General features: G+C 34.0%; 4 protein-coding genes across 5 annotated transcripts in view; 2 read left to right on the top strand and 2 right to left on the bottom strand.

Moving 5' to 3' along the window:
- Positions 1–364: 364 nt before the first annotated feature.
- Positions 365–5,073, top strand: LOC106102690 (glycine cleavage system H protein-like). Its single transcript, XM_013282243.1, has 5 exons — positions 365–518; positions 645–760; positions 3,373–3,452; positions 3,900–4,028; positions 4,545–5,073. Exons 2-5 carry the CDS (start codon positions 664–666, stop codon positions 4,704–4,706), a joined length of 468 nt encoding a protein of 155 aa, XP_013137697.1. The 5' UTR covers positions 365–518; positions 645–663; the 3' UTR covers positions 4,707–5,073.
- Positions 5,074–5,629: 556 nt separating this feature from the next.
- Positions 5,630–10,061, bottom strand: LOC106102700 (ATP synthase subunit gamma, mitochondrial-like). Its single transcript, XM_013282253.1, has 5 exons — positions 9,900–10,061; positions 9,573–9,787; positions 7,139–7,302; positions 6,379–6,543; positions 5,630–5,929 (listed from the first exon to the last, which is right to left on the bottom strand). Exons 1-5 carry the CDS (start codon positions 9,989–9,991, stop codon positions 5,663–5,665), a joined length of 903 nt encoding a protein of 300 aa, XP_013137707.1. The 5' UTR covers positions 9,992–10,061; the 3' UTR covers positions 5,630–5,662.
- Positions 10,062–11,769: 1,708 nt separating this feature from the next.
- Positions 11,770–15,930, top strand: LOC106103393 (protein henna). 2 transcript variants are annotated; one of them, XM_013283148.1, is made up of 6 exons: positions 11,770–11,879; positions 13,653–13,953; positions 14,016–14,390; positions 14,573–14,835; positions 15,056–15,285; positions 15,483–15,930. In XM_013283148.1, exons 1-6 carry the CDS (start codon positions 11,817–11,819, stop codon positions 15,637–15,639), a joined length of 1,389 nt encoding a protein of 462 aa, XP_013138602.1. In that variant the 5' UTR covers positions 11,770–11,816; the 3' UTR covers positions 15,640–15,930. The 2 variants fall into 2 exon arrangements, with proteins under 2 accessions (XP_013138602.1, XP_013138610.1); XM_013283156.1 differs by having other exon boundaries at positions 14,031–14,390; positions 15,483–15,922.
- Positions 15,931–19,732: 3,802 nt separating this feature from the next.
- LOC106102621 (LIM/homeobox protein Awh) overlaps positions 19,733–20,781 on the bottom strand; it is a 30,209-nt gene continuing 29,160 nt past the window's right edge. Inside the window, exons 5-6 of the mRNA XM_013282162.1 lie at positions 20,648–20,743; positions 19,733–20,400 (exon numbers count right to left, since the gene is read on the bottom strand). Coding sequence (XP_013137616.1) covers positions 20,321–20,400; positions 20,648–20,743 — 176 coding nt within the window. The 3' untranslated portion in view covers positions 19,733–20,320. The remainder of the gene's footprint in view (positions 20,401–20,647; positions 20,744–20,781) is intronic.

The raw sequence follows: 20,781 nt of genomic DNA, 5'->3' as shown, positions 1-20,781 counted from the left end.
AGGCTTTTGTTTCTATCAAATCAATAATATAATAAAACTCTATCATTATCAGTATTATAAGGGTTGTCCTAACTTACGTTCAGCGAGCAATCTGAAGATTGCAAGACACGTCCCTGTCGACAACGTGGTGTTCAACCGTGGTGCACGCGTGAACACCGCAGAGGGTAAGGAACATTGACCATTATGGTGCAGTAAATAAGACTGTGTATTGTGTGACTGCGATGAGATTTGTTGTCCTTGTTTCGTCAAATATAACGAAAAGGATGGGAATATTCATTAATACAATGATCACCGTAAGGGATAAACACTCAGTATGATATGAAGTATAGTAAGAACGAAATCAACTTTAATGTACGCGACAATAAGTTTTCTTAAGCGATATCTTGGTGTCGTTGAATTCGTGTGACATTGAGTAGAATCGTTATCTCTGAGCCCCGGGTGGCGACTCATTAAGTCCGGGAGATCGGAGCTTGGCGCACGACTCATTTACACACTTCAGACTTTTTACGAACCTCTAAGTAAGTGATTCATAGTAACATATGATAAATTTATTAATTATAATATAACTGTTATTGATAGTGATGATATAATGATAAATGAATTAACTACGTTATTAAATTATCTTTATACTCCTTTCATTACAGGAGTGTAAAATTAATAACGATGACGAGTAGCATAATTCGTATAGCAGCTAGAGTAACAAAATACCGGCCTACAACTGTGTGCATTCGACACCATCAGTACAGCACTGAAAATAAAGGTAACGTACAGTTCTAAACAAAACTTTATAGCGGCTTAGAGTACCTCGCGAGAGACATCATAAAGTTTGTATCTTATAACACCTTTACTTGTTAAGGATTTCTATATGCAACGTGTTGAGGTAGGCTAAAAGAGCATTATTTATTCAAATGTTAGTTTTTACGTAGATTTACAGTCAGAAACTTGTGTAACCCTTTAGTGTAAATAAAAGGCTCTATGAATTCGAATGTATCCGATCACAAATTTACACGTATAGAAATACGTGCTTTCCTAGTTTTCAAATCGAAGTTACATACAAGTTTCAAAAATTATATAACTGTACGTGAGTTTATGCAGCTGACTGTACATCAATTAGTTTAACTACGCTGTATAAGTACTCTTATAACATTAGCTCTACCATATGAGAGAATAAGGCTAACTTATAACTTAAAAGTATCCAAAAACAAGCAAAAGTATACATAATAAAGTTACCACAACCACACAGAAGACAGGCAGGAAGTGGGAGCAATTCTGTGTTTCGTCTGATGAGTGTGCAGTCGGAGGAATTTTAGTCCCTTTCCCTTTCCACTACTTTCTTAAGATGAAGGAAGGGAAAAGTGAATTTGACGGTGGAGGAGACGTTTAGGGAGAGGAAATATCCTCCTTATGAGGACGGTGGAGACACCATCGGTTAAGGGTAGGCAACGCATTTGCACTTCCGGATGTCTATGGGCAGCGGTCGCTTCGCCATATCGGTGGTTTCAGGTGGCCGCATGCTTGATTGCCACATTATAATATATAAAAAAAAACTTAGAAATTCAATGATGCGATACACAAATCGAATACAATTGTTGATAATAACGATAAATTTAAAATTTAACAAAAACGTACTCATGAAAAGTAGAATTACTTTTCGGATAAAAAAAGAATTATCAAAATCGGTCCACTAGCGGCGGAGTTATGCCGTAACACACATAAAAAAAATAAAAAAAATATCGACGAATTGAGTACCTCCTTCTTTTGGGAAGTCGGTCAAAAAGGTAAGCGAAACATTGATCTATGAGCTTGATTGATGTGACACTAGTGTTGAAATATTGTTGGCCCTCATATTGAACATACAGAGACAACTATTCAAGTATCCGTAGAAAAATATGGTGATACGCAACCAACATCTTACTTCTTTAGCTGCTGTATTTCGTAAACTTGTTTATCTAGAGCACAATTATCTGGCAATGCTGCAACGCGATTGTATGATTGTAACAGTTCATTGATTATATATTAGTTTGTTATTATTGCGTAAATATTGCATGTTTACCCTTCCCATATTTATCAGGAAAGCTTTTGTCTGTTCTTATTATAAAATAAAGCAAGATCTTGATAATATTTCTTGAAACTACTCATATATATTTAGAAACGAGCTGTTGCCCGCAACTTCGTCCGCGTGGTATTAGAAAACATACGAACTATATAAATTACAAAAAACTACGTATCTCTCGGGAACCGGACATATCTCGGGGATGAAGCTTATTCCATGTGTACTCCAGACTTTGTTTTATATCTGTGTCAAATTTCAATAAGATATGTTCAACCGTTACAGAATGATCGAGTAAACGTTAAAAACTAACTTAATGAATCCCACGGGAACCGTAACTATTCCCGGGATAAAAAGTATCCTGTGTGTTCTTCCAGACTATGCTCTAAACCTGTGCCAAATTTTATGGAGATCCGTTCGGCCGTTTAGGCTACAAACGCTAACAAACATCCATCCATCTATCCATCCATCCATCCATCTAAACTTTCGCATTTATAATATTAGTAAGATGTGACATAGTTTATGGTTTACTACAATACTCAAATGGATATGTATCCACGACCGCTAGTCCGATAGCCCATAAAGTTTAACCATTGGACCATTGGCGCTATAATTACTTACTTGTTATGTCACCTTGTATTAACTACATCGTTTTTATATTTTATAGACCTGTAAATAATGTTATTATAATTAGTTCGATCGCTTTATCTTGAGGACACATGTTAAACTTTGGTGTTATCTTTTGCGCAATAGTTCTCAACCTATGTGTTAAAGTTTCAATATCAGCATCATAAACATGGCCCAGCGGTTGCTCAACCAAATGATGAACTTATATATTTGTCATTTAAACTTCACGATTTTGACTCTGTACTTCTGTTTATAATGTATGTTTAGATTTAGCTATGCACATTTGTACTTCAACAAATAAACCAAGCGTTTCTCTAAAACTTACGTAGTTACAAATTTTGTACGAATTGGAAATACGTTTCCTAGATGACAGAAAAACGATGTATTTTTTTATTTACTAACTATTATGGTGTCGCTAACCAACGATCTATGCTAAGTCTAGAAGGGGCAGCTACAATTAAAATGGTCAAAGTTATATACTTATTTCAAAATTTTTGATTCTGTAGGAAGGGGGGACCTGTTCTTCCTTGGTCTTAGTGTAGGACTTTGTTCTATCTATTTAGATACCTAGTTTAGCTAAAGAGATGTAAGGAATTAATTTTGTTGTTGCGAATAACTAATTCTTATGCTGTGCGTAAAATATCTGCTTTACACATTCTAAGTAATTTTAAAATGTATTATTGTTTTGTTTGTAGCGAGATATTACACAAAGAAGCATGAATGGGTAGCAGTGAACGGAGACATTGGCACTGTCGGCATATCCCAGTATGCACAGGTACCTACATATATCGAATTAGTTTAAAACATAAACTTTTAACTATTTAAATAGCGTTCGAAAATTGCGCAGTATTGGCCAGGTCTGTACGCATCCGTTCATAAGTATGAGGTCAGTAGCATCGGGTACATATGTACGAAATACATCAATTGACACAAGATCCTCTTAAGACATCGTTATCTGCAGTCGTCACAAAGGCCGGGTCATTCGTGTTTAGGTCGCTGATAAGACATTCTTTTGTATTTCTAATGTCTTTTAAATAAGTATTTTTTTATTAAACTACATGTGTATATAACCTTACAACTTCTATGAATTTCAACGCACTTATTACGAATGTCTCTTAAGGATCCGTGTGCCTTTGTTCAGTGTTGTGTGACGTTTGATTTAAACTAACTACATATCTAGACTGAAATGAACAGCTATAAAAAGCAAGGTATTAAATTCCAGGAAGCACTGGGCGAGGTGGTGTTTGTCCAATTGCCTGATGTAGGCAAGCAAGTGTCCGCGGGGGAAGAATGCGGGGCTCTCGAGAGCGTGAAAGCAGCAAGCGAGATATTCTCACCGATATCAGGAATCGTAAGTTCTTATACCTACTTATTATAAAAGTAAGAGTATATGCGAACAGTCGTTAAGTTGTCTTCCTTAGCAAGCTATTAAACAATCTCAGTTGCAGAAAGTAATGCCAAAGTAGTGTAAATGTTTTGGAATTGCAACTAAATTTTGTGAAGAGATTGGATAAGGCACATGTCTAACAGTAGGTAGTAAAGACTGTCGATGATGAACTGAATGTGATTGGATAAATACATTTTTTTAATTTCAACGATAGTCAAAGCTGTTTAAATTTTATTGAAATCATACCTTTTGATGAAATATTCGAGCCATTGGAATTTAAATGTCAGTAATGAATCAAAGAAAAAGTTCACAGGGACGGATAATAAAATGCTAACGATTTTCAGAAGCAAACGTTGATTAAAATATTTTTAAAAGGAGAGCAATCACTTTTTAATTTAAGTATTTGTAAAACTAGAATAAACATTTCTATTTTTTGTTTTTCACAATCAAAATGGTTATTTAACCAAAAATGTAATTCAGGTGACGGAAAAGAACGACAAAGCAGAAAGCACGCCATCTTTGATCAACAAGTCGTGCTACGAGGACGGCTGGCTATTCCGTCTGAAGCTAGCAGGGACAGAAGAATTAAAGAAATTGATGGATCAGGCGGCTTACGATAAATATCTTCAAGAATCACATTGATGAAAATTGATTTAGCAACTATCTCAAGTTCTCTAGCACACTTTACATCCTTCAATGGTCACTTCAGCAACCCCTTAGTGTAATTTTTTTCATACTAAATCTACGCTAATATACCTTGATCTACAACTATGAGTATGATATTGTGTATTAATCAAAAGTATAGATATTCAAATTTATTTTTTGTAAGAAATAAAAGAGTAAGGAATGTTTGCCGGTTTAAAACCAAAAAGTGTAGAACGAATTTCTGTTTATCTCTCTTTCTCACAACCAGCTCGTTTCAAGCTGCAAAGCTGTTGCTGGTGGTCTTTTGTGGTAGAACTCAAATGCAGGTTTATTGAGAATTTCCAATAATGGAAATCTCAAATTTTAAACATATCTAAACAAATTTACCTGAATAAAGTTGTAATCACAGACTTTATAAATTCTGACATTGTTAGAACCAATAAATTAATAAAACCAGTGACATTTAGATATAATTATCATTAAAATGTTCATTTAAAATGTTCATCAAAAAACATTACGTTAACAATATTTGTAAGTTAAAACAATGCAATTATTATTTACTAGTAACCTTACAAAACTCATGTACTTGATGTTAGTAACTTATGCATTTCAAAAGTAAATAAGAATCTCTCATTTGTATCAATATCGTTTTTTATTTAAATTCTATTACCAAAAAAATAATCATATTAGATTACTTCTTAAACAAAGATTATCACTTCTGTAAACATATTAAAGGATATGTCGACATTATTGAAATTATTTCATTTATTTAACTACATATTTTTTAGCAAATTTAAAAATAATTTTACATATCGAAGAGTTACTAGGTCTCGTGTTGGCACGTGGTACTGAAGAGTGGGTTTGTTGACAACGCGTCAATCCAAATGGCAGGTACTATGGGTATGTATAGTATAGCCTGTCATCGATACGTTAGAGGATTTTTCACATAGCTTTTATTTTAATGCAGCAGCACCTGATATGATTTCAATGAGCTCTCTCGTGATGACAGCTTGTCGAGTCCTATTGTACAGCAGGGATAGATTCTTGATCATCTCGTTTGCATTCTTCGTAGCATTGTCCATAGCGGACATACGAGACGATTGTTCAGAAGCGGCGCTTTGCTTCAACGCGTAGTATAGTAATGCAGCGAGTGTCCACTCCGCGTAGCTCTCTAACTGGTCCTCCTCGATGTCATCGAATGCGGTCATTTTGGGTGCTAACTGGTGGTGAGATGTTTTCAGGTTATAATCTGTGGCGATGTAACTGGCATGCGTAGACTCGTCTACGCATGTCAGGGATCGATGAGAAAAACAATGTCAGAGGGAGTTGTCAGGACTAGCGAGTAAGACGAAGGTTGGAAATAAAGAATTATTTCAACTCGGCATTTAGTATCGCCTCGTGGTTAAACCCTAGCCAAGGGCCATGTGCGGTTAGGGTGTTGGTAGATGAGTTAACTAAAACCATTGGACTACTTTTTATATCTAAGTTTGTCTGACCCATATTGACCGCCAGAGTCTCCTAATTTACATTGAGTAAAACCAATAAAGTCGAGGCTAAGGCTATAAACACTCAAACTACTACATTACAGTTATGAAATTCAAACAATTAAATTAAATGCTTACCTCAATATTCATCATTTATATGGATTTGATGCTTTATTGTTACTCACCTCTATAATCTTCCTGCTGTACGCAGGTACGATTGTTGTCACATACTTAACAGGCGTGAAATATTGATTATAGAATATTTCAGCTACGTCATAATTATAACCGGACTGTGTGATCGCCATCGCTACAATTGACGCATCTTTGAAAATAGGAGATATGCGGCCAATCTGGTGAAAATTTTAACTCTTAGTATTATTTATTTACTAACCTACATTGTTAATTAATACAAAATATATATAATCGTAACATATATGCTCAATTTCAAAGTCACATATATATACACTTAATTTTAATTTATCTTTTTTGCTTCTTTTCCATATTTATCGAAACCTAAACGTGATGTTTTTTATCCTTCTAACAAAATTTTATTTACAGGTAATGGATACATTTTCATTCGTGTATCGTGTAATCTTTTCCTTTTTATTATTATATCTTGTCCGTTGTTTGTACTATATAAATAAATAAATAACAACTACTCCTTTTTTAAATAATCACAAATCATATTTAGTAGCAACTTTTGCTCGCGAGTCCGTCCGCGTGAAATTAAAAAAAAAAAACGAAATGAATAGCCTATGTGTTCTTCCAGACTATCCTCTACATCTATACCAAATTTTAACAAAATCTGTTCAGTCGTTTAGGCTACAAACTCTAACAAACATCCATCCATCGAAACTTTCGCATTTATAATACTAGTATGAAGTATGGTTACTACAGGAGATATATTTTCATAATGTGATAGTGTAATACATACAAAACCTTCACCTGTTTAATAGATAAAATTATATGTTCACCATACATTTGTCTGAGCTGCGACCGCGATTTGTCACCGATGCAGACGATCTTATGATTCGGAGAGTCCGCACTGCGTACAGCCAGTGTACACTTGATCAAGCGAGCTACACTTGTATGGACACCACCGCATAAACCTGACAACAAGAATGTTACTGTAGAACTCAAATTTAGTTGTGACGGGTGTACATGGATGCGAACGCACACTTCTTTTCGCGCTGAATCTTGAGCCTTCAATAAGTATCATAGGTATTAGAAGACTAAAACTTTTAGGCGAGATAAGTGAACATGTCTGTAAAGGTGATATCAGGGCTGATCGTGAAAGTAATAACGAATGGACTGTGTGTGTCCCACATCCGCATAACCTTAAGACCCGTCGATACTTAAAATTATGTTTATATCATGTTCGAGATTAGGATAAAGTTTGAATAATATTATAATTGAGTACGGTTTATAAAATGAAAGTAATTGCATATCTCTAAAGCAGTCCGGACTGCGCTAATTGTTAAGTAGATATCAAGAAACCATCGGCGGTAAGCGTCGCAATTGATATTAATTACACAGTTTGTTATAAAATATAAAACCCATTGCAGCATAGCCATTGACGCTTAAGAGGCAAAAACATCGTAAACATTTTTGTTGGTATTTACCGATAACTAATCACTGATAAATCTAGGCACTACTAGCCACTACTAGATATTTTTATTTTATAATTACTCTTGCGATAGTTGGGTCTGCTGTTTTACATACGTTGAGAGTCGTAGTATGTCGTCATTATTGACACCGAAAGCATTTCCTTACGTGTCTCCGCGCCCCTGAACCATTGATAACCCTTTGTACGTTCTCATAACACACAACACTGAGTTTCGACTGCTATAACACTTGTGTCGATACATATTGTCCCTCACATACTCTTTGTAAAAAACAGAAGTACAAAATAAATTATATGATCTTATTCTGTAGGCCTTAATCTTTACAAATTAAATGGCCATAGAGAAGAAGATTATTTAATATTGTTTTCCATATAAAGAGAGTGATGAAATACATTGTGTGATGAATTGTTTATATATCTATTATCTCAAATAGTAGAATTTTCCTTAGAGTTTACTTTCCATTTGCAATAAAACTACTTAAGATTACATAACTGCTACTTTTACTGTCTTGTCATTTGATTATGTAACAAGATAACGTTACTTAAGTATAGCAGTGCTTTCATCTTTAAAACTCCTAGTTTTTTTTACATAGGATTAAAAAAATATACGAAGCTTAATTTACTAAATATTAAAATATTAGCTTCATTAAGATCATATTAGCGGTTGCCCATTGGTCGAAATTCGACTATACATTTATTTTTCTATTCAATTGATAAGACAGAATAGCTTTAACAACTTTTTATCCACGTTAATTGATACACTTTTATCTGTTGGCGAAATTTCCTTAAAATAGGTCACAAAGTTTTCCCTTCATGTATAAATAATAATTATGTTTGCATTGACACACACACACACAATTTGATGGCTACAAAGGAAGAGGGAGACCGAAGAAACTATGGATGGATTGTGTGAAAGAGGATATGCTTAAGAAAGGAGTGGATTCAGTTATGACGGCTGATAGAGATGTATGGAAGAGCAGCACATACTGTGCCGACCCTCCATAAGGGATAAGGGCAAGTGGATGATGATGTTTGCATTGACACAATATAGTTAACTAACAGTAACATATACTACCATATGATAATAATATATATCACACTAATTTTAGTGGCAATTTTACGCAGATGTAGAATTTAGTCTCGAAGAACTCACTATATTAATTCGTTTTATTTCCTATTAATTTATATGTATACCATTCCCGAATGACGTAAGAATGTATGGCAATAGTGACGTTATATGCTATTGGGAATACCAAACAGTACTTATTTGTTGAAACGCGTACGGGAATTCGCGCGTGCCTCATTCTGAGGTCAATGGGACTATCTCGCTCAGATAAACATTATCACTTAATAATGGATGAAATTATATTGATACAATGGTCCGAAGACCAATTAGTGAAGTACATGACAGCTTCACATCTTACATCCATGATGCGTTTCATTCTATATAACTTCTTACTTACTTTATTAATGCGAAAGTTTTGATGGATCGATAGATGGATCTTAATGACATTTGGCAAAGATCTAGGGGATATAGACGATTGCATTGGCTACCTACTTTTGTTTTTTTAAAATCCCACGCGAACGTAGTCACGGGCAATATAATCTATAAAAATTAATTTCAATTTAAAGAAGTAAAACTTTGATAATGTTTTTTTTAAATTTTGATTGCATGGATTTTAAAGCGTTGCTAGTAGTAGTTTATTTTAAGTAATATCGCCGTCTTAATATTTTTTAGGTAATGCATTCACTAACCCCTATCAGAGGTGACAGCTATATAGATTACGCGAGGCTTGAAGTCCTTGCTTAATTCTTTCTTTGTTTCTGCTGGAAGAGGTGGTTCACTGTCACATTCTTTCTTCACGTTTTTATCAAGGGCTTCCTTCTGCAGCTGACTTGATACATAAAACTTGCGAGGACCGAAGCCAAACGCACGCGCTGCATGCAACTCACGTTCCGCTTTTGTAAATCTGCAAGGACCAACAAATTATGGAACTATTTATTCTATTTCTCAGCTTCCATAAACGTTTACCAAAGGTGTAAACCCACTGTAAACAGTATTAAATATATTGAAATGTTTACTTGCTAGCTGATACCATCTTCATTGTTTTTGTAATCTTTTGTATATTGTGGATTGATTTTAATCTCATAGAGACCTGCTTAAGTTGGACCATTGTTATTTAGACCGCTTCTTGAAATAAACGGAAAACAACAATTATTGTATAAAATAACAATACTGCTGTCAAATTGATTGATCAAATTGAATGTAACCTTTTTAACAGATAAAAATAGTTAAAATGAATAAAAATCTCATAAAAATACTTGGTCTATGGTTTTCTTATTGAGCTATATAGCTGTGGCCTATAGCCTATATGGGCTATTTACCACATATATATTTATATATTTATATCATAGAGTGACAAACGAGCAAGCGGCCACCTGAATCCGCGGAGATGGTGAAGCGACCGCTACCCATAGACATTTGCAATGACGCAATTTGAAATGCGTTACCTACCCTTCATCAACAAAGGTGGAAACGAACATAAACAGTATATTTCCCCTTCCTGTCCTCCTTTTCTGATAAACATAAGGATGGGAAGGAAAGGGGACTAAAGTTGGGCCTCCGGCACCACACTCATCAGACGAAACGCAGAATTGCTTCCACATCACGCCTGTCTTCTAGGTGGTCGTGGTATTCACCGGGCGAGCTCTCTACCATTGTCAAACTCTACCATCTAATCAGAGGTAAATTTTTAAATTATAATGATAAAATGTGCTTAAATACCGTAATTTCTACTGCTACATGTAGTTTATAGTAGAAAAGGGCAAACGAGCATCTGATCGTCTAATTATAGCTGATTTCAAAATTCCAATCGGAGAAATAGATGCGCAAATAAGCTGATGTAAGAGACTTCTAATTTAAATCATGAATAGTCCCACATTGTTAAAACGTAATAAGACTTCGAGGTCTACTGTTTTATAAAGAATTTATGTCACTACTTAGATAGGCAACGATATCAACTGGGGCTCGTTCAAGGATAGGATATACTTAGCAAATGTTTACTAACATCGACAGATTCGCAAAAGGAAAATAATGCCTACGTCACGTCGTATCAATCAACTTAATATACCTAAGATACCTTCAATGCAAATAATATTCATTGAACTGAATATAGTTATGAATTAAATGGTACGACGTAGACTGCAATACAATCTGTATTAAGTACGGTATAATTAGGTTTAATAAACTCCGCCGCTTGCAAATAATTATATTATTTACATTGTCATTGTTATTATAAAAAAAAATCTCGCCCGACCTTCGGTTTCACTAATGCCAATAAAAAATCCTAACATGTAACTCAGGCGTTCTATTGCATCGGGTGGACGTTTATCAATGTCGTGGATATACGAAATTATTCATATATGGAGAAGATAGTTTTAAAACTACGTAAACAAATATTTTTTTATTCTAGTGAGTATGTTTGATGTTTTTAACATTTTTCATTTATATTTTAACATTCTATATGAACTTCATTATGTAAGACGTAGGCAAGAGATGCTTTTAAAAAAAATAATAAGAAAACTCTCACTCACGCCACGCTATTGGCTACACATTTTCACTCTGTTTAATTTAGGGGAATCAAATGGAAAAATAGTTATGCAAGATAGGAACAAAAACTACAAGCAACGGTAATGGAAAAGGTCTTCGTAATCATTTATGCATTTGAATTTAACATTTGCAATCAAAACCTTTACGAAATGTAAATATTACAATAAAGTTTCTATAATATCATTCGGATAAATCCACACGGGAACATCTAGTTATTTATATGTAGATAGCGAGGAGCTTGGAGCTTAAACAACATATAATGCCATGTCCAATTACTTATCAATTACTTCATCGTCAAGCAAAAGCATAAAAGCGGTCAGATCGACGCTTGCGTTTACATCAGCGGTAGACATCGTCGTGTAAACAAGTATCTTACATTTCATCACAAGATGATGGGAGTACAAGTTGCCGCCAGAGAGGTGCAACCGATATCTGGTTCACCGCCAGACAAGGTGAATAAAACCTTTATGTTACCTTACTTAGTAAAACTTTTTTATGTCGTTTTAATTTCCGCAACACTACGCTAACGGAATGCTAACTTGCGAATTTTATTGCTTGTTCATTATTACTTAGTGGTCTACTTTTTGCCCTTCTTGGAATATGTTTGAACTTTTTTTTAGTACATTAAACGTAGGTTACCACTGCCATAACTCTTGTGCATGTGTGTTGTGTAATCTCTAAAAAACATACCTACGAGTAATATATTTTGTAGAGGTGTTTTGCATTGGTAACCTAGGAAACTACTAAATGCTATCAGCTTTTGCGAAGCTATCAAAAATTACACTAATGACAATTGTTTATTTAAATTTTAAACGTATGTATCGAGAAGTGATAATTAAAAATAGGTTAATAAGATAAAAAATCCATTTTTGTGTGTATTGAAATAACTCAGAAAATAAAAATTTAAAGTATATTCCACCATTAAACATAGGCTACATTTATTACCACTTTTAAATTTCATGGGGACGCAGGCGCGGACAGTGTCTTATACATCATAGTAATTGGTGGTCAATTATTTTTTAACCGCATTAATGACGACCTTCAAAAACCATGAACGTGGAAAGAATCCTTACATTAACCCTTAGTTTGATATTGGTCGCTACATCGGAGGAAGAATTGTTATTTCATTATATTTCAAAATCCAGACATTTAACGTCAAACTAAGGAAATAAAACTGCCTCACTTGTGACCTTTGATGATCACTTAAACATAGTAGATTTATTTTGTTTAATTTACACTAAAGAACTCCCTGAGTACACCCCCTATTATTGTTAAATATTAACGCTGTGGAAGGAACAGCCGAAACATAAATTCATCTCAATTTCTAGTAACATGTTCGATCCCCATTATCGGAGCTCGTAAAATTTTATCGTTGTCCTATCTCCTAACTAAATAATGTAGTTAGTTATAACAATTACGTAATACGTCAATTATGTTATCGCATTGTTTTAAGTTTATAAATATTACCAATCTCATGTTATCACAAAATTTGGACAACTTTGTGAAACATCAAACATTGTACATAACTTGCTAATTCCAAAATGTTGTAAATTTTAATCTTTCAACTAACTCATTTACAAATAATTCTCATAAAGTCTCTTTAATTTGCAAAAGTGAGCGTACCGCTACCTTACTTTAGTTGCTGTTAGTTGTTAAGCATCTACAAAGTTGATAAAGTATTAATCGAGATGGCTTAATCTCTTGCTATTAAAATTCTATTCGGCGCTCGGAAAATAACCAGCTAGTGCGTTCACAGCGTGTGCTGTTGGGGTTATCGTTTCAACTGTGTACCCCTTCTCCAGCTAAATGGGACAGAAGATATATCTCGCTAAACTACGAGTATCGTCTTGTGACGTCATTATTGTGTAATATCCTTGGTTATAAGGTTACTGCGTGAAATCGCAAAACGTCAAAGGTTATTTCTAAATGTCCTCTTGCTTTGGCTACATAGGGTGTAACATGTGAGAAGCAGAATTATATTTTTTTTTATCACGACTGAAGTAACTACTTAACATTTGAAATTAGCAGAAGTAGCTTTTAATTGATAAAATAAATGAACAAAAACACATCTAAATTTTAAATGAGTTTTTAATAAAACAAACTTATAAGCCGTAGAAGAACTACGAGTATATTTGGAAGTATAAAAACAAGTAACTAGAATGTTAGTTACTAGAAAAACATGTTTAAGTGCACGTGGGATTATATTTCTTTTTTCTTTATTTCAGCCGAAACTTATGCATGGCGGTAACTACATCAAAGAAGGGCGAGATTCATCAAAGTCTACTTGGCTGTTGTTCTCTCCGGAAAGAGACGAAGCAGGCTCCCTAGCGAGGTTCTTGAATATTTTCTCAACCCACGGAGTTAACCTCAGCCACATCGAGTCTAGGTCTTCAGCCAGACGTCCAGGTTACGAGTTCATGGTCGAATGTGAACACGGCGCTGGCGATTTCGGTGCTGCTTTGGAAGATTTAAAGAATAATGTGGGATATCTAAACATAATCTCAAGAAACTACAAGGACAATAGATGTAGGTGTCTAGTAGCTATCGATTCATTTCCTCATTACATTTTTATATGTTTTAACATACAGATTTTTATTTGAAAGGTGCTGTGCCGTGGTTCCCGAGGAGGATACGTGACCTGGATCGATTCGCTAATCAGATCCTATCGTATGGAGCAGAATTGGACTCGGATCATCCAGGGTTCACTGACCCTGTATACCGGGCGCGCAGAAAGTACTTCGCGGATATCGCTTATGAATACAAACATGGACAACCGCTGCCTCATGTCGACTACACTATGGAAGAGATCGGCACTTGGGGAGTTGTGTTTAGGAAACTTGTCGAACTGTATCCTACTCACGCTTGTAAGGAACATAACCATGTTTTCCCCTTGTTGATTGAGAACTGTGGGTACAGGGAGGACAACATTCCTCAATTGGAAGACGTCTCTAATTTCTTAAAAGGCAAGTTACGTTAAGTCTAAGATTCACGTTCAAAAAGCATTGTAGACACAATGAATAAGTTAAAGTAACAGTTTTATTCATTTTTTAACAGAAGACCAGTTTTAGAAGTTTTAAGCATCATAAAAAATTGAGGATGGAAAACGTGATGTGAATAAAATACATAATTTTCCTCTTCTTTCCAGATTGTACTGGTTTTACACTGCGACCAGTGGCAGGTCTGCTATCTTCGCGTGACTTCCTCGCTGGCCTGGCGTTCCGCGTGTTCCACAGCACGCAGTACATCCGCCACCATTCGAAGCCGTTGTACACGCCGGAGCCAGACGTGTGTCACGAGCTGCTCGGCCACGCTCCCCTCTTCGCAGACCCCGCCTTCGCTCAGTTCTCACAGGAGATAGGATTGGCCTCTCTCGGTGCACCCGATGATTACATTGAAAAATTGGCAACGGTAAATTGTAACTTTATTAATTAAACTTGTTAAAATGACCTTAATAACCGAAACTAAAATTTCCCAGAATCGTCTCCTGTACCTCACTCTCACTCACTCCGGTACTCACTCATTAGAGAATTTTATATAATTCTATCAGTGCCATTTCTTTTTAATTTGTTTTGCTTAATATTTCGTATCTAAGAAATCAAATAACATTTTTTGCAAACTTATTTTCCAGTGCTTCTGGTTTACGGTAGAATTTGGATTATGTCGGCAAGATGGTAACATAAAAGCTTTCGGGGCTGGACTTCTGTCGTCGTTCGGAGAACTCCAGTATTGCCTGTCTGATAAGCCTGAATTGAGAGAATTCGAACCAGAACTGACAGGAGAACAGGAGTATCCAATTACGGAATATCAACCTATTTACTACGTGGCTGAAAGCTTCGAAAGTGCCAAGGAGAAAATGATGTATGTATTTTAGTCCACATCAATATGTCATACAGTTAATGCTTATTTTCTGTAATTTGAATGTAAAAGAAGGTCTACGAGCCTCAAAAACTTACTTTCTACAACATAAAAGTAACACAATCCAGTTAAAGATGTTTGATATAAATATTTACTTTTTAAATGTTTTTTTCATGGTTGATAAAAATTTGTGATTTCAGAAAATTCGCTCAGACCATACCACGTGACTTCGGAGTGAGGTACAACCCTTACACACAAAGTATCGACATACTTGACTCTCCCAAGCAAATGAAAGATCTCCTTAAAGAAGTACACCAGGAAATGGGTCTATTACTCAATACTATGGACAAATTGTAGTTTATAATTATTATTATTTATGTGAAATAGCTTTAAATCTAGCTTACATTAATGCTTTACGTTAATCTGTTTCACTTCTGCTGGACAAAGTGAATGGTTATTAACATAGTTTGTAAGTTTTAACTAATAACTTTATGTTGTAATTTTATTAGGAGGAGTAATTTAAATATATGTAAAATCATCGAAACATATCATTTTAAATTTATCAAGCTTGAACCAACTAATAATTAGGTTAACTTTATTTAACATTAACTTAAATTTAGGTGTTTTTAGAATATCTGTAATCAATGTATAATTACGAATAAAATAATAAAGTCATACATATTTAAATCTTGTTTCCTTTAAGTAACAAATGTAATTTAATTCGAGATATTTACACGCATCGATAATACACGGTTATCTTACCTCTTAGAAAATCTCGTCGTTGAAACTTTTGTTACACACTAGAAAACAAATTAATGGTTTATTATTTGAATTGTGTTGGTTATTGTTAATAAGATGTAATTGTTTTAACAGAAATACTTAAAAAATTACATTAAACGCTGTTTACAAAATGAACTACGAACTACGTCTTTCAGGGGTTTAGTGTAAATTTAGTTATCATCTAAGTACTCTGACTGCCTTTAATTTTCTTTCTTGTATTTTGGAATATATAATAATACGGTGAAGTATAAATCTCTTTATCCTTTTGTGTTATTTGTGTAACTTTTGTGTAATCTTTATAACGATAGTATCAGGACTAATCATGTTCGCCTACAAATGCGTTGCTTCTTCGTGCATATTACCTCCTGCTAGAATTGTTAGCTGCATGTTATCGATGCCCGATTTTCAACATGCCCTTGCTGTGAGAAGACAATCCTTTGTCTTGTGAACTTACTTCATGTACAAATGGCATTAAATATCATTTAATGTAATATAAAAACAATTTTTAAAAAATAGTTTAAAATTTTGTTTAAAAAATAATATTTCTGTTAACTGTTGTTGTAAAAAAATTGGTTTTTAAATTACCAGTACATTGCAGAGTAGCAGCACAAATTACTGTTCAACTTTTTTTTCTATATGAGAAGTTAATAAAAGCCAATTAAGCCGTACGAAAGCCTTTTAAAAAAAATCGAGGGACAAAGGAAAGTTTGGTTACAACGTTTCGAAATACTTTATGCGAAGTTCGGAAAATTTTATGCGAATTTTTACTAATTGCGCATATTGTCTGAACTGAAAGTTTTGCTAACAAAAACTTACAAGTTAAGAAAGAAGCCATAAAAAATAAACTTCAGGGTTTATGTATAGCGAACATGATGTTAGGAAAATTTGTTGGCTTTGATACTTAACTTAAAGTACGTAGTTAAACGGTATAAAAGGTTTATACGAAATTCTTCTGAAAGTTACAAAGTTTCTATTGAAGAGGTTTAATCTATCGGAAAATTACCTGTATATTAAACGAGCTGCTGTACCGCTTCATTCGCCAATTATATAAACTGAATTTACAGCGCTTATAAAAACTGTATTTTATTGTTTACATTAACTAAAACTTTTAATTCAAATGCTTTAATAACAACGAAGTTCCTTGACGTTGGCTGAAAATTGTTTATGAGTAACCATGGCAACCGCGCTGTTTAGCTGCTATTGTAGACTGAGCTTTAAAACGGCACATCTTTGACAAAATTATTGCACAACTGTGACGCGATTGTCGACTGTCAATTGTTTCGCAGCCAATTCAACTGTTTAGTTGCACAAATAAAAATCGAGTAGTGTGCCCACCTCCGTATAAGTTCATAGGAATATAATCGAGACTACGCAATTGTGCGATAGTTTAGTTAAAGGTGTGCCTGCGCTCTTAGGCTATACATTTGCACGCTAGGGCTTTTCATGTAAAAAAAAAATCAAAAATGTAGTTACTGTAATTGCTGACATCCTACGTAACTGAGAATTGTGTTTACGCTCTATTATAATAGTATAGATCAAATGTTATTAAGCATAAATAAAAAAAAAACTCTAGGTATTCTTATATTTCTTGCTTTTCTAAGGTAGGGAAAGTAGTTTGGTTTTCTGAACTCCACGCGGACAAAGTCACGGGAAAAGATAGCCTACGTATATAAAAGATTAAAATGACTCTAAAAATTAATCAATCACACTTAAAACTACAGGGTGAAGAGACATGAAATCTAGTAGAGAGTGTAGACTAGACTAAGTGACAATTTTACGAACATCTCCTAAAGGTCTTAAAACGGGGTACAAAGTTTGTATTGATCAACGTTATTCCTTCAGCAGAATTGCCTAAGAAATTGGATGTAGACTTTTTAGAACAATTAATTAACTACCTCTTTCAAGTTTTTTTTTCAAATTTTACCTTTCGGGGTCTTAAAACCACGTTCAAAGTTAGTATATAGATACGTTATTGAAAGCGTAGTGACAAGATTTGATATTTTGCTTGGGTTTATATTTCTACGTAGATGAGTACTATAAGAGTGTTATGAAATTATTCCCCTAAGGCTTTTATTTATATGAAGAGATGTTATTCCTTCAACAGTATGACTCGAAAACAACATCCTTTTGAGTATAATTCATTGACTGCTTTATGCAAGTTTTATTTAAATATCATTGGGCATTTTATATTTTATATTTTATATTTCAATACTCTTTGAAATATCAGATTCTTTGAAACCTTTGAAAATTTGTATCTAGAAATGATTTGTATATGGATTTTTGTAAGGTTTTTGTAAGTTTTGAATCACAGAACTCCACGAAGTCGCAGGCAACAGTTAAAAAATAATAATGGACCCATGGAAAAGTAGATTTTCGACATTTAATAATTAGTTAGTTAAATCGTACCCAAGTATAAATAAAACACGTTTTATATTTAACCAACGTAATATATTTATTAATTTGTACAGAATAAGCCATAGATTTAGTATACCAATAGATCAATGCAAAACTCATTTTTTAACGTTATAACCGTTAGATGCGGTTAATATCCTCTAAGTAGTATGTCAACCAATCTATTAGTATTCATAAATCTATGGAATAAGTACCTAGTACTTGTCTAAATCTAATTACATCTAGGAAATGACAAGATAATGTAATAACTCTTTACAAAAACACGACATAGACGCAATGCGCAATTTACAAGAGAAAATGGGAATATATTAGTTAAATATTTTTTTATAATACTGAGGGGCTATGTTATATACCCAAAATAGGCGTTGAATTTTTCATAAATATAAAGACTTCTTAACTGGGTTGAAAACATTACAAATAAATATATAAAGTAGTTCCAAAATATGCTCCAAATTAAATTTTAGGCTAATTCCTTTCAAAACAAAAATTTCATCTAAATATTTTGATATAACAGTAACTTGAATAGGTGAGATAGGTGTATATTTCATTAATTTGTGGGTGAGATGACACATTTCGTCACCAATAGTAGACTGAACTAGTTTTACTAAATAAAAACGTGAAAACTTTGCATTTAGATTTCTTTTTGATATACTGCATTACATAAACAATATTCGTTTCATCACCATCATCACCAGCTCACTATACGTCCCCACCGAGGGGCTCGGAGCCTACCCTAATACGGGGTGACTAGGCCATAGTCAACCACGCTGGCCAAGTGCGGGTTGGTTGACTTCACACATATCTTTGAATTTCTTCGCCGATATGTGCAGGTTGCATCACGATGTTTTCCTTCACCGTAAGAACGTCGGGTAAATTATGTACATATGAAAATTCGAAAAATCGAAAATCACATTGGTACACGGCGGCGGGATTCGAACCCAAGACCTGTGGATTACAAGTCAAGTGTTCAAACCACTGAGCCACCGACGCTCTAATATTCGTTTGCGTCAGAGAAATTCGTAAACAATTAAAATTATTGTACATAAATAGTTCGATGTAAAATTAATATTTCAAACAGCAAAAGTAATTTTATCACAGTCACTAGACACACAAAAATAAATATATTTTTTACAGTAACACTGAGAGTAAAAATTCCTTAAATTAAATAATAAAGAACGTATTCTATATTTTACATATAAGTAGATTAAAGTTACATATTTATCTAAGAATAAATTACATTAACTATTTATACAAGCTTTATTCAGTACGGTAGAAATACATACATAAACTGATGTTTTGTCCATGTTTATTGTTGTTCAATTAAGATCAATATTCCTGTGGCAACAATTATTTCTAGCAATATAATAAGCATAACTCTTCGATACAATGTTGTATAAATTATGAGCTTACTGTAGTCAATAACATGATAACGTATGAATTATTATCTATCTGCAAATATATTAATTTATATTCTGTTAACATTTACAAACTTCTGATATATACAGTCCTAAATATAACGAACGATGGAAAACACGATTCCTCAAAAGATCTTTAGTTTTATGTTAAAAATGTATCAACACGATGAACGTAATTGTGTGTATTCATTTTCAAAATTCTCTCTTATAAAATGTTTTAATACAAGGGCAGTAAGGATTTGTGATCAAAAAAATTGTTAAAATCCTTCTCATTGCCAAAAGAAATGTACGCTTAGTTTTCCAGTTAACTATATTTTTTCGACAATATCAGAACACACATAAGCTGAAATGGAAAAGTTAAAAACTACACATTCTTTATATCTACACGAATAATATAGAGAAAGCTTCATACATTAAGAATACATAGATTTTCAAACTTCACTCTGCATGCAATGGATAGATGAATCTTCGGAGAGTTCATCCATTGAAGAGTCCGTGAAAGAAGTTCCGTCTGGAAAAAATAAACATTGCAGTCAGTATCAGTAATGTGAACGGTGACATAATTAAGAAGGGATTGACCAATGATGATAGATCTTGAAGTCCAAACCTGGTGCTTGGACCTTGCATATAGTGGGAAAAAAACTATGAATCTATGGGAAGTTCAAACTAATCTAGGCTCTAAACAGATTGTTACTGAAACACTAACAAAATGTGTATATAGTCATCTAGTAATCTCACGGTGGAATTTGGATAATTACCTATTGGGACAAATGGTGGCTTGTTCTGGAAAGAATACGTGAGATGGAGGTTTATGGGCCGCCCAAACCCCGCCGGGTCCGCATCTCGTGACATCACTGTAAATTGTTATGGCATTTTAACTATAGGAATTAAT

The sequence above is a fragment of the Papilio polytes genome, unplaced genomic scaffold (assembly GCF_000836215.1).
Source record: "Papilio polytes unplaced genomic scaffold, Ppol_1.0 DF824292.1, whole genome shotgun sequence".
NCBI lineage: Eukaryota > Metazoa > Arthropoda > Insecta > Lepidoptera > Papilionidae > Papilio > Papilio polytes.
This window is presented reverse-complemented; position numbering and strand designations above follow the sequence as displayed.

Coding starts and splice junctions, on each gene's coding strand:
- LOC106102690 (XM_013282243.1), top strand. CDS start 664: ATGACGAGTAGCATAATTCGTATAGCAGCTAGAGTAACAAAATACCGG. Junction 761..3,372: donor GTACAGCACTGAAAATAAAG/GTAACGTACAGT, acceptor TTTTGTTTGTAG/CGAGATATTACACAAAGAAG. Junction 4,029..4,544: donor TCTCACCGATATCAGGAATC/GTAAGTTCTTAT, acceptor AATGTAATTCAG/GTGACGGAAAAGAACGACAA.
- LOC106102700 (XM_013282253.1), bottom strand. CDS start 9,991: ATGGTCCAACTTAAGCAGGTCTCTATGAGATTAAAATCAATCCACAAT. Junction 9,788..9,899: donor AAGATGGTATCAGCTAGCAA/GTAAACATTTCA, acceptor TGGTCCTTGCAG/ATTTACAAAAGCGGAACGTG. Junction 6,544..7,138: donor TAATTTTATCTATTAAACAG/GTGAAGGTTTTG, acceptor AATTTTCACCAG/ATTGGCCGCATATCTCCTAT.
- LOC106103393 (XM_013283148.1), top strand. CDS start 11,817: ATGATGGGAGTACAAGTTGCCGCCAGAGAGGTGCAACCGATATCTGGT. Junction 11,880..13,652: donor CTGGTTCACCGCCAGACAAG/GTGAATAAAACC, acceptor TCTTTATTTCAG/CCGAAACTTATGCATGGCGG. Junction 15,286..15,482: donor AGTGCCAAGGAGAAAATGAT/GTATGTATTTTA, acceptor TTGTGATTTCAG/AAAATTCGCTCAGACCATAC.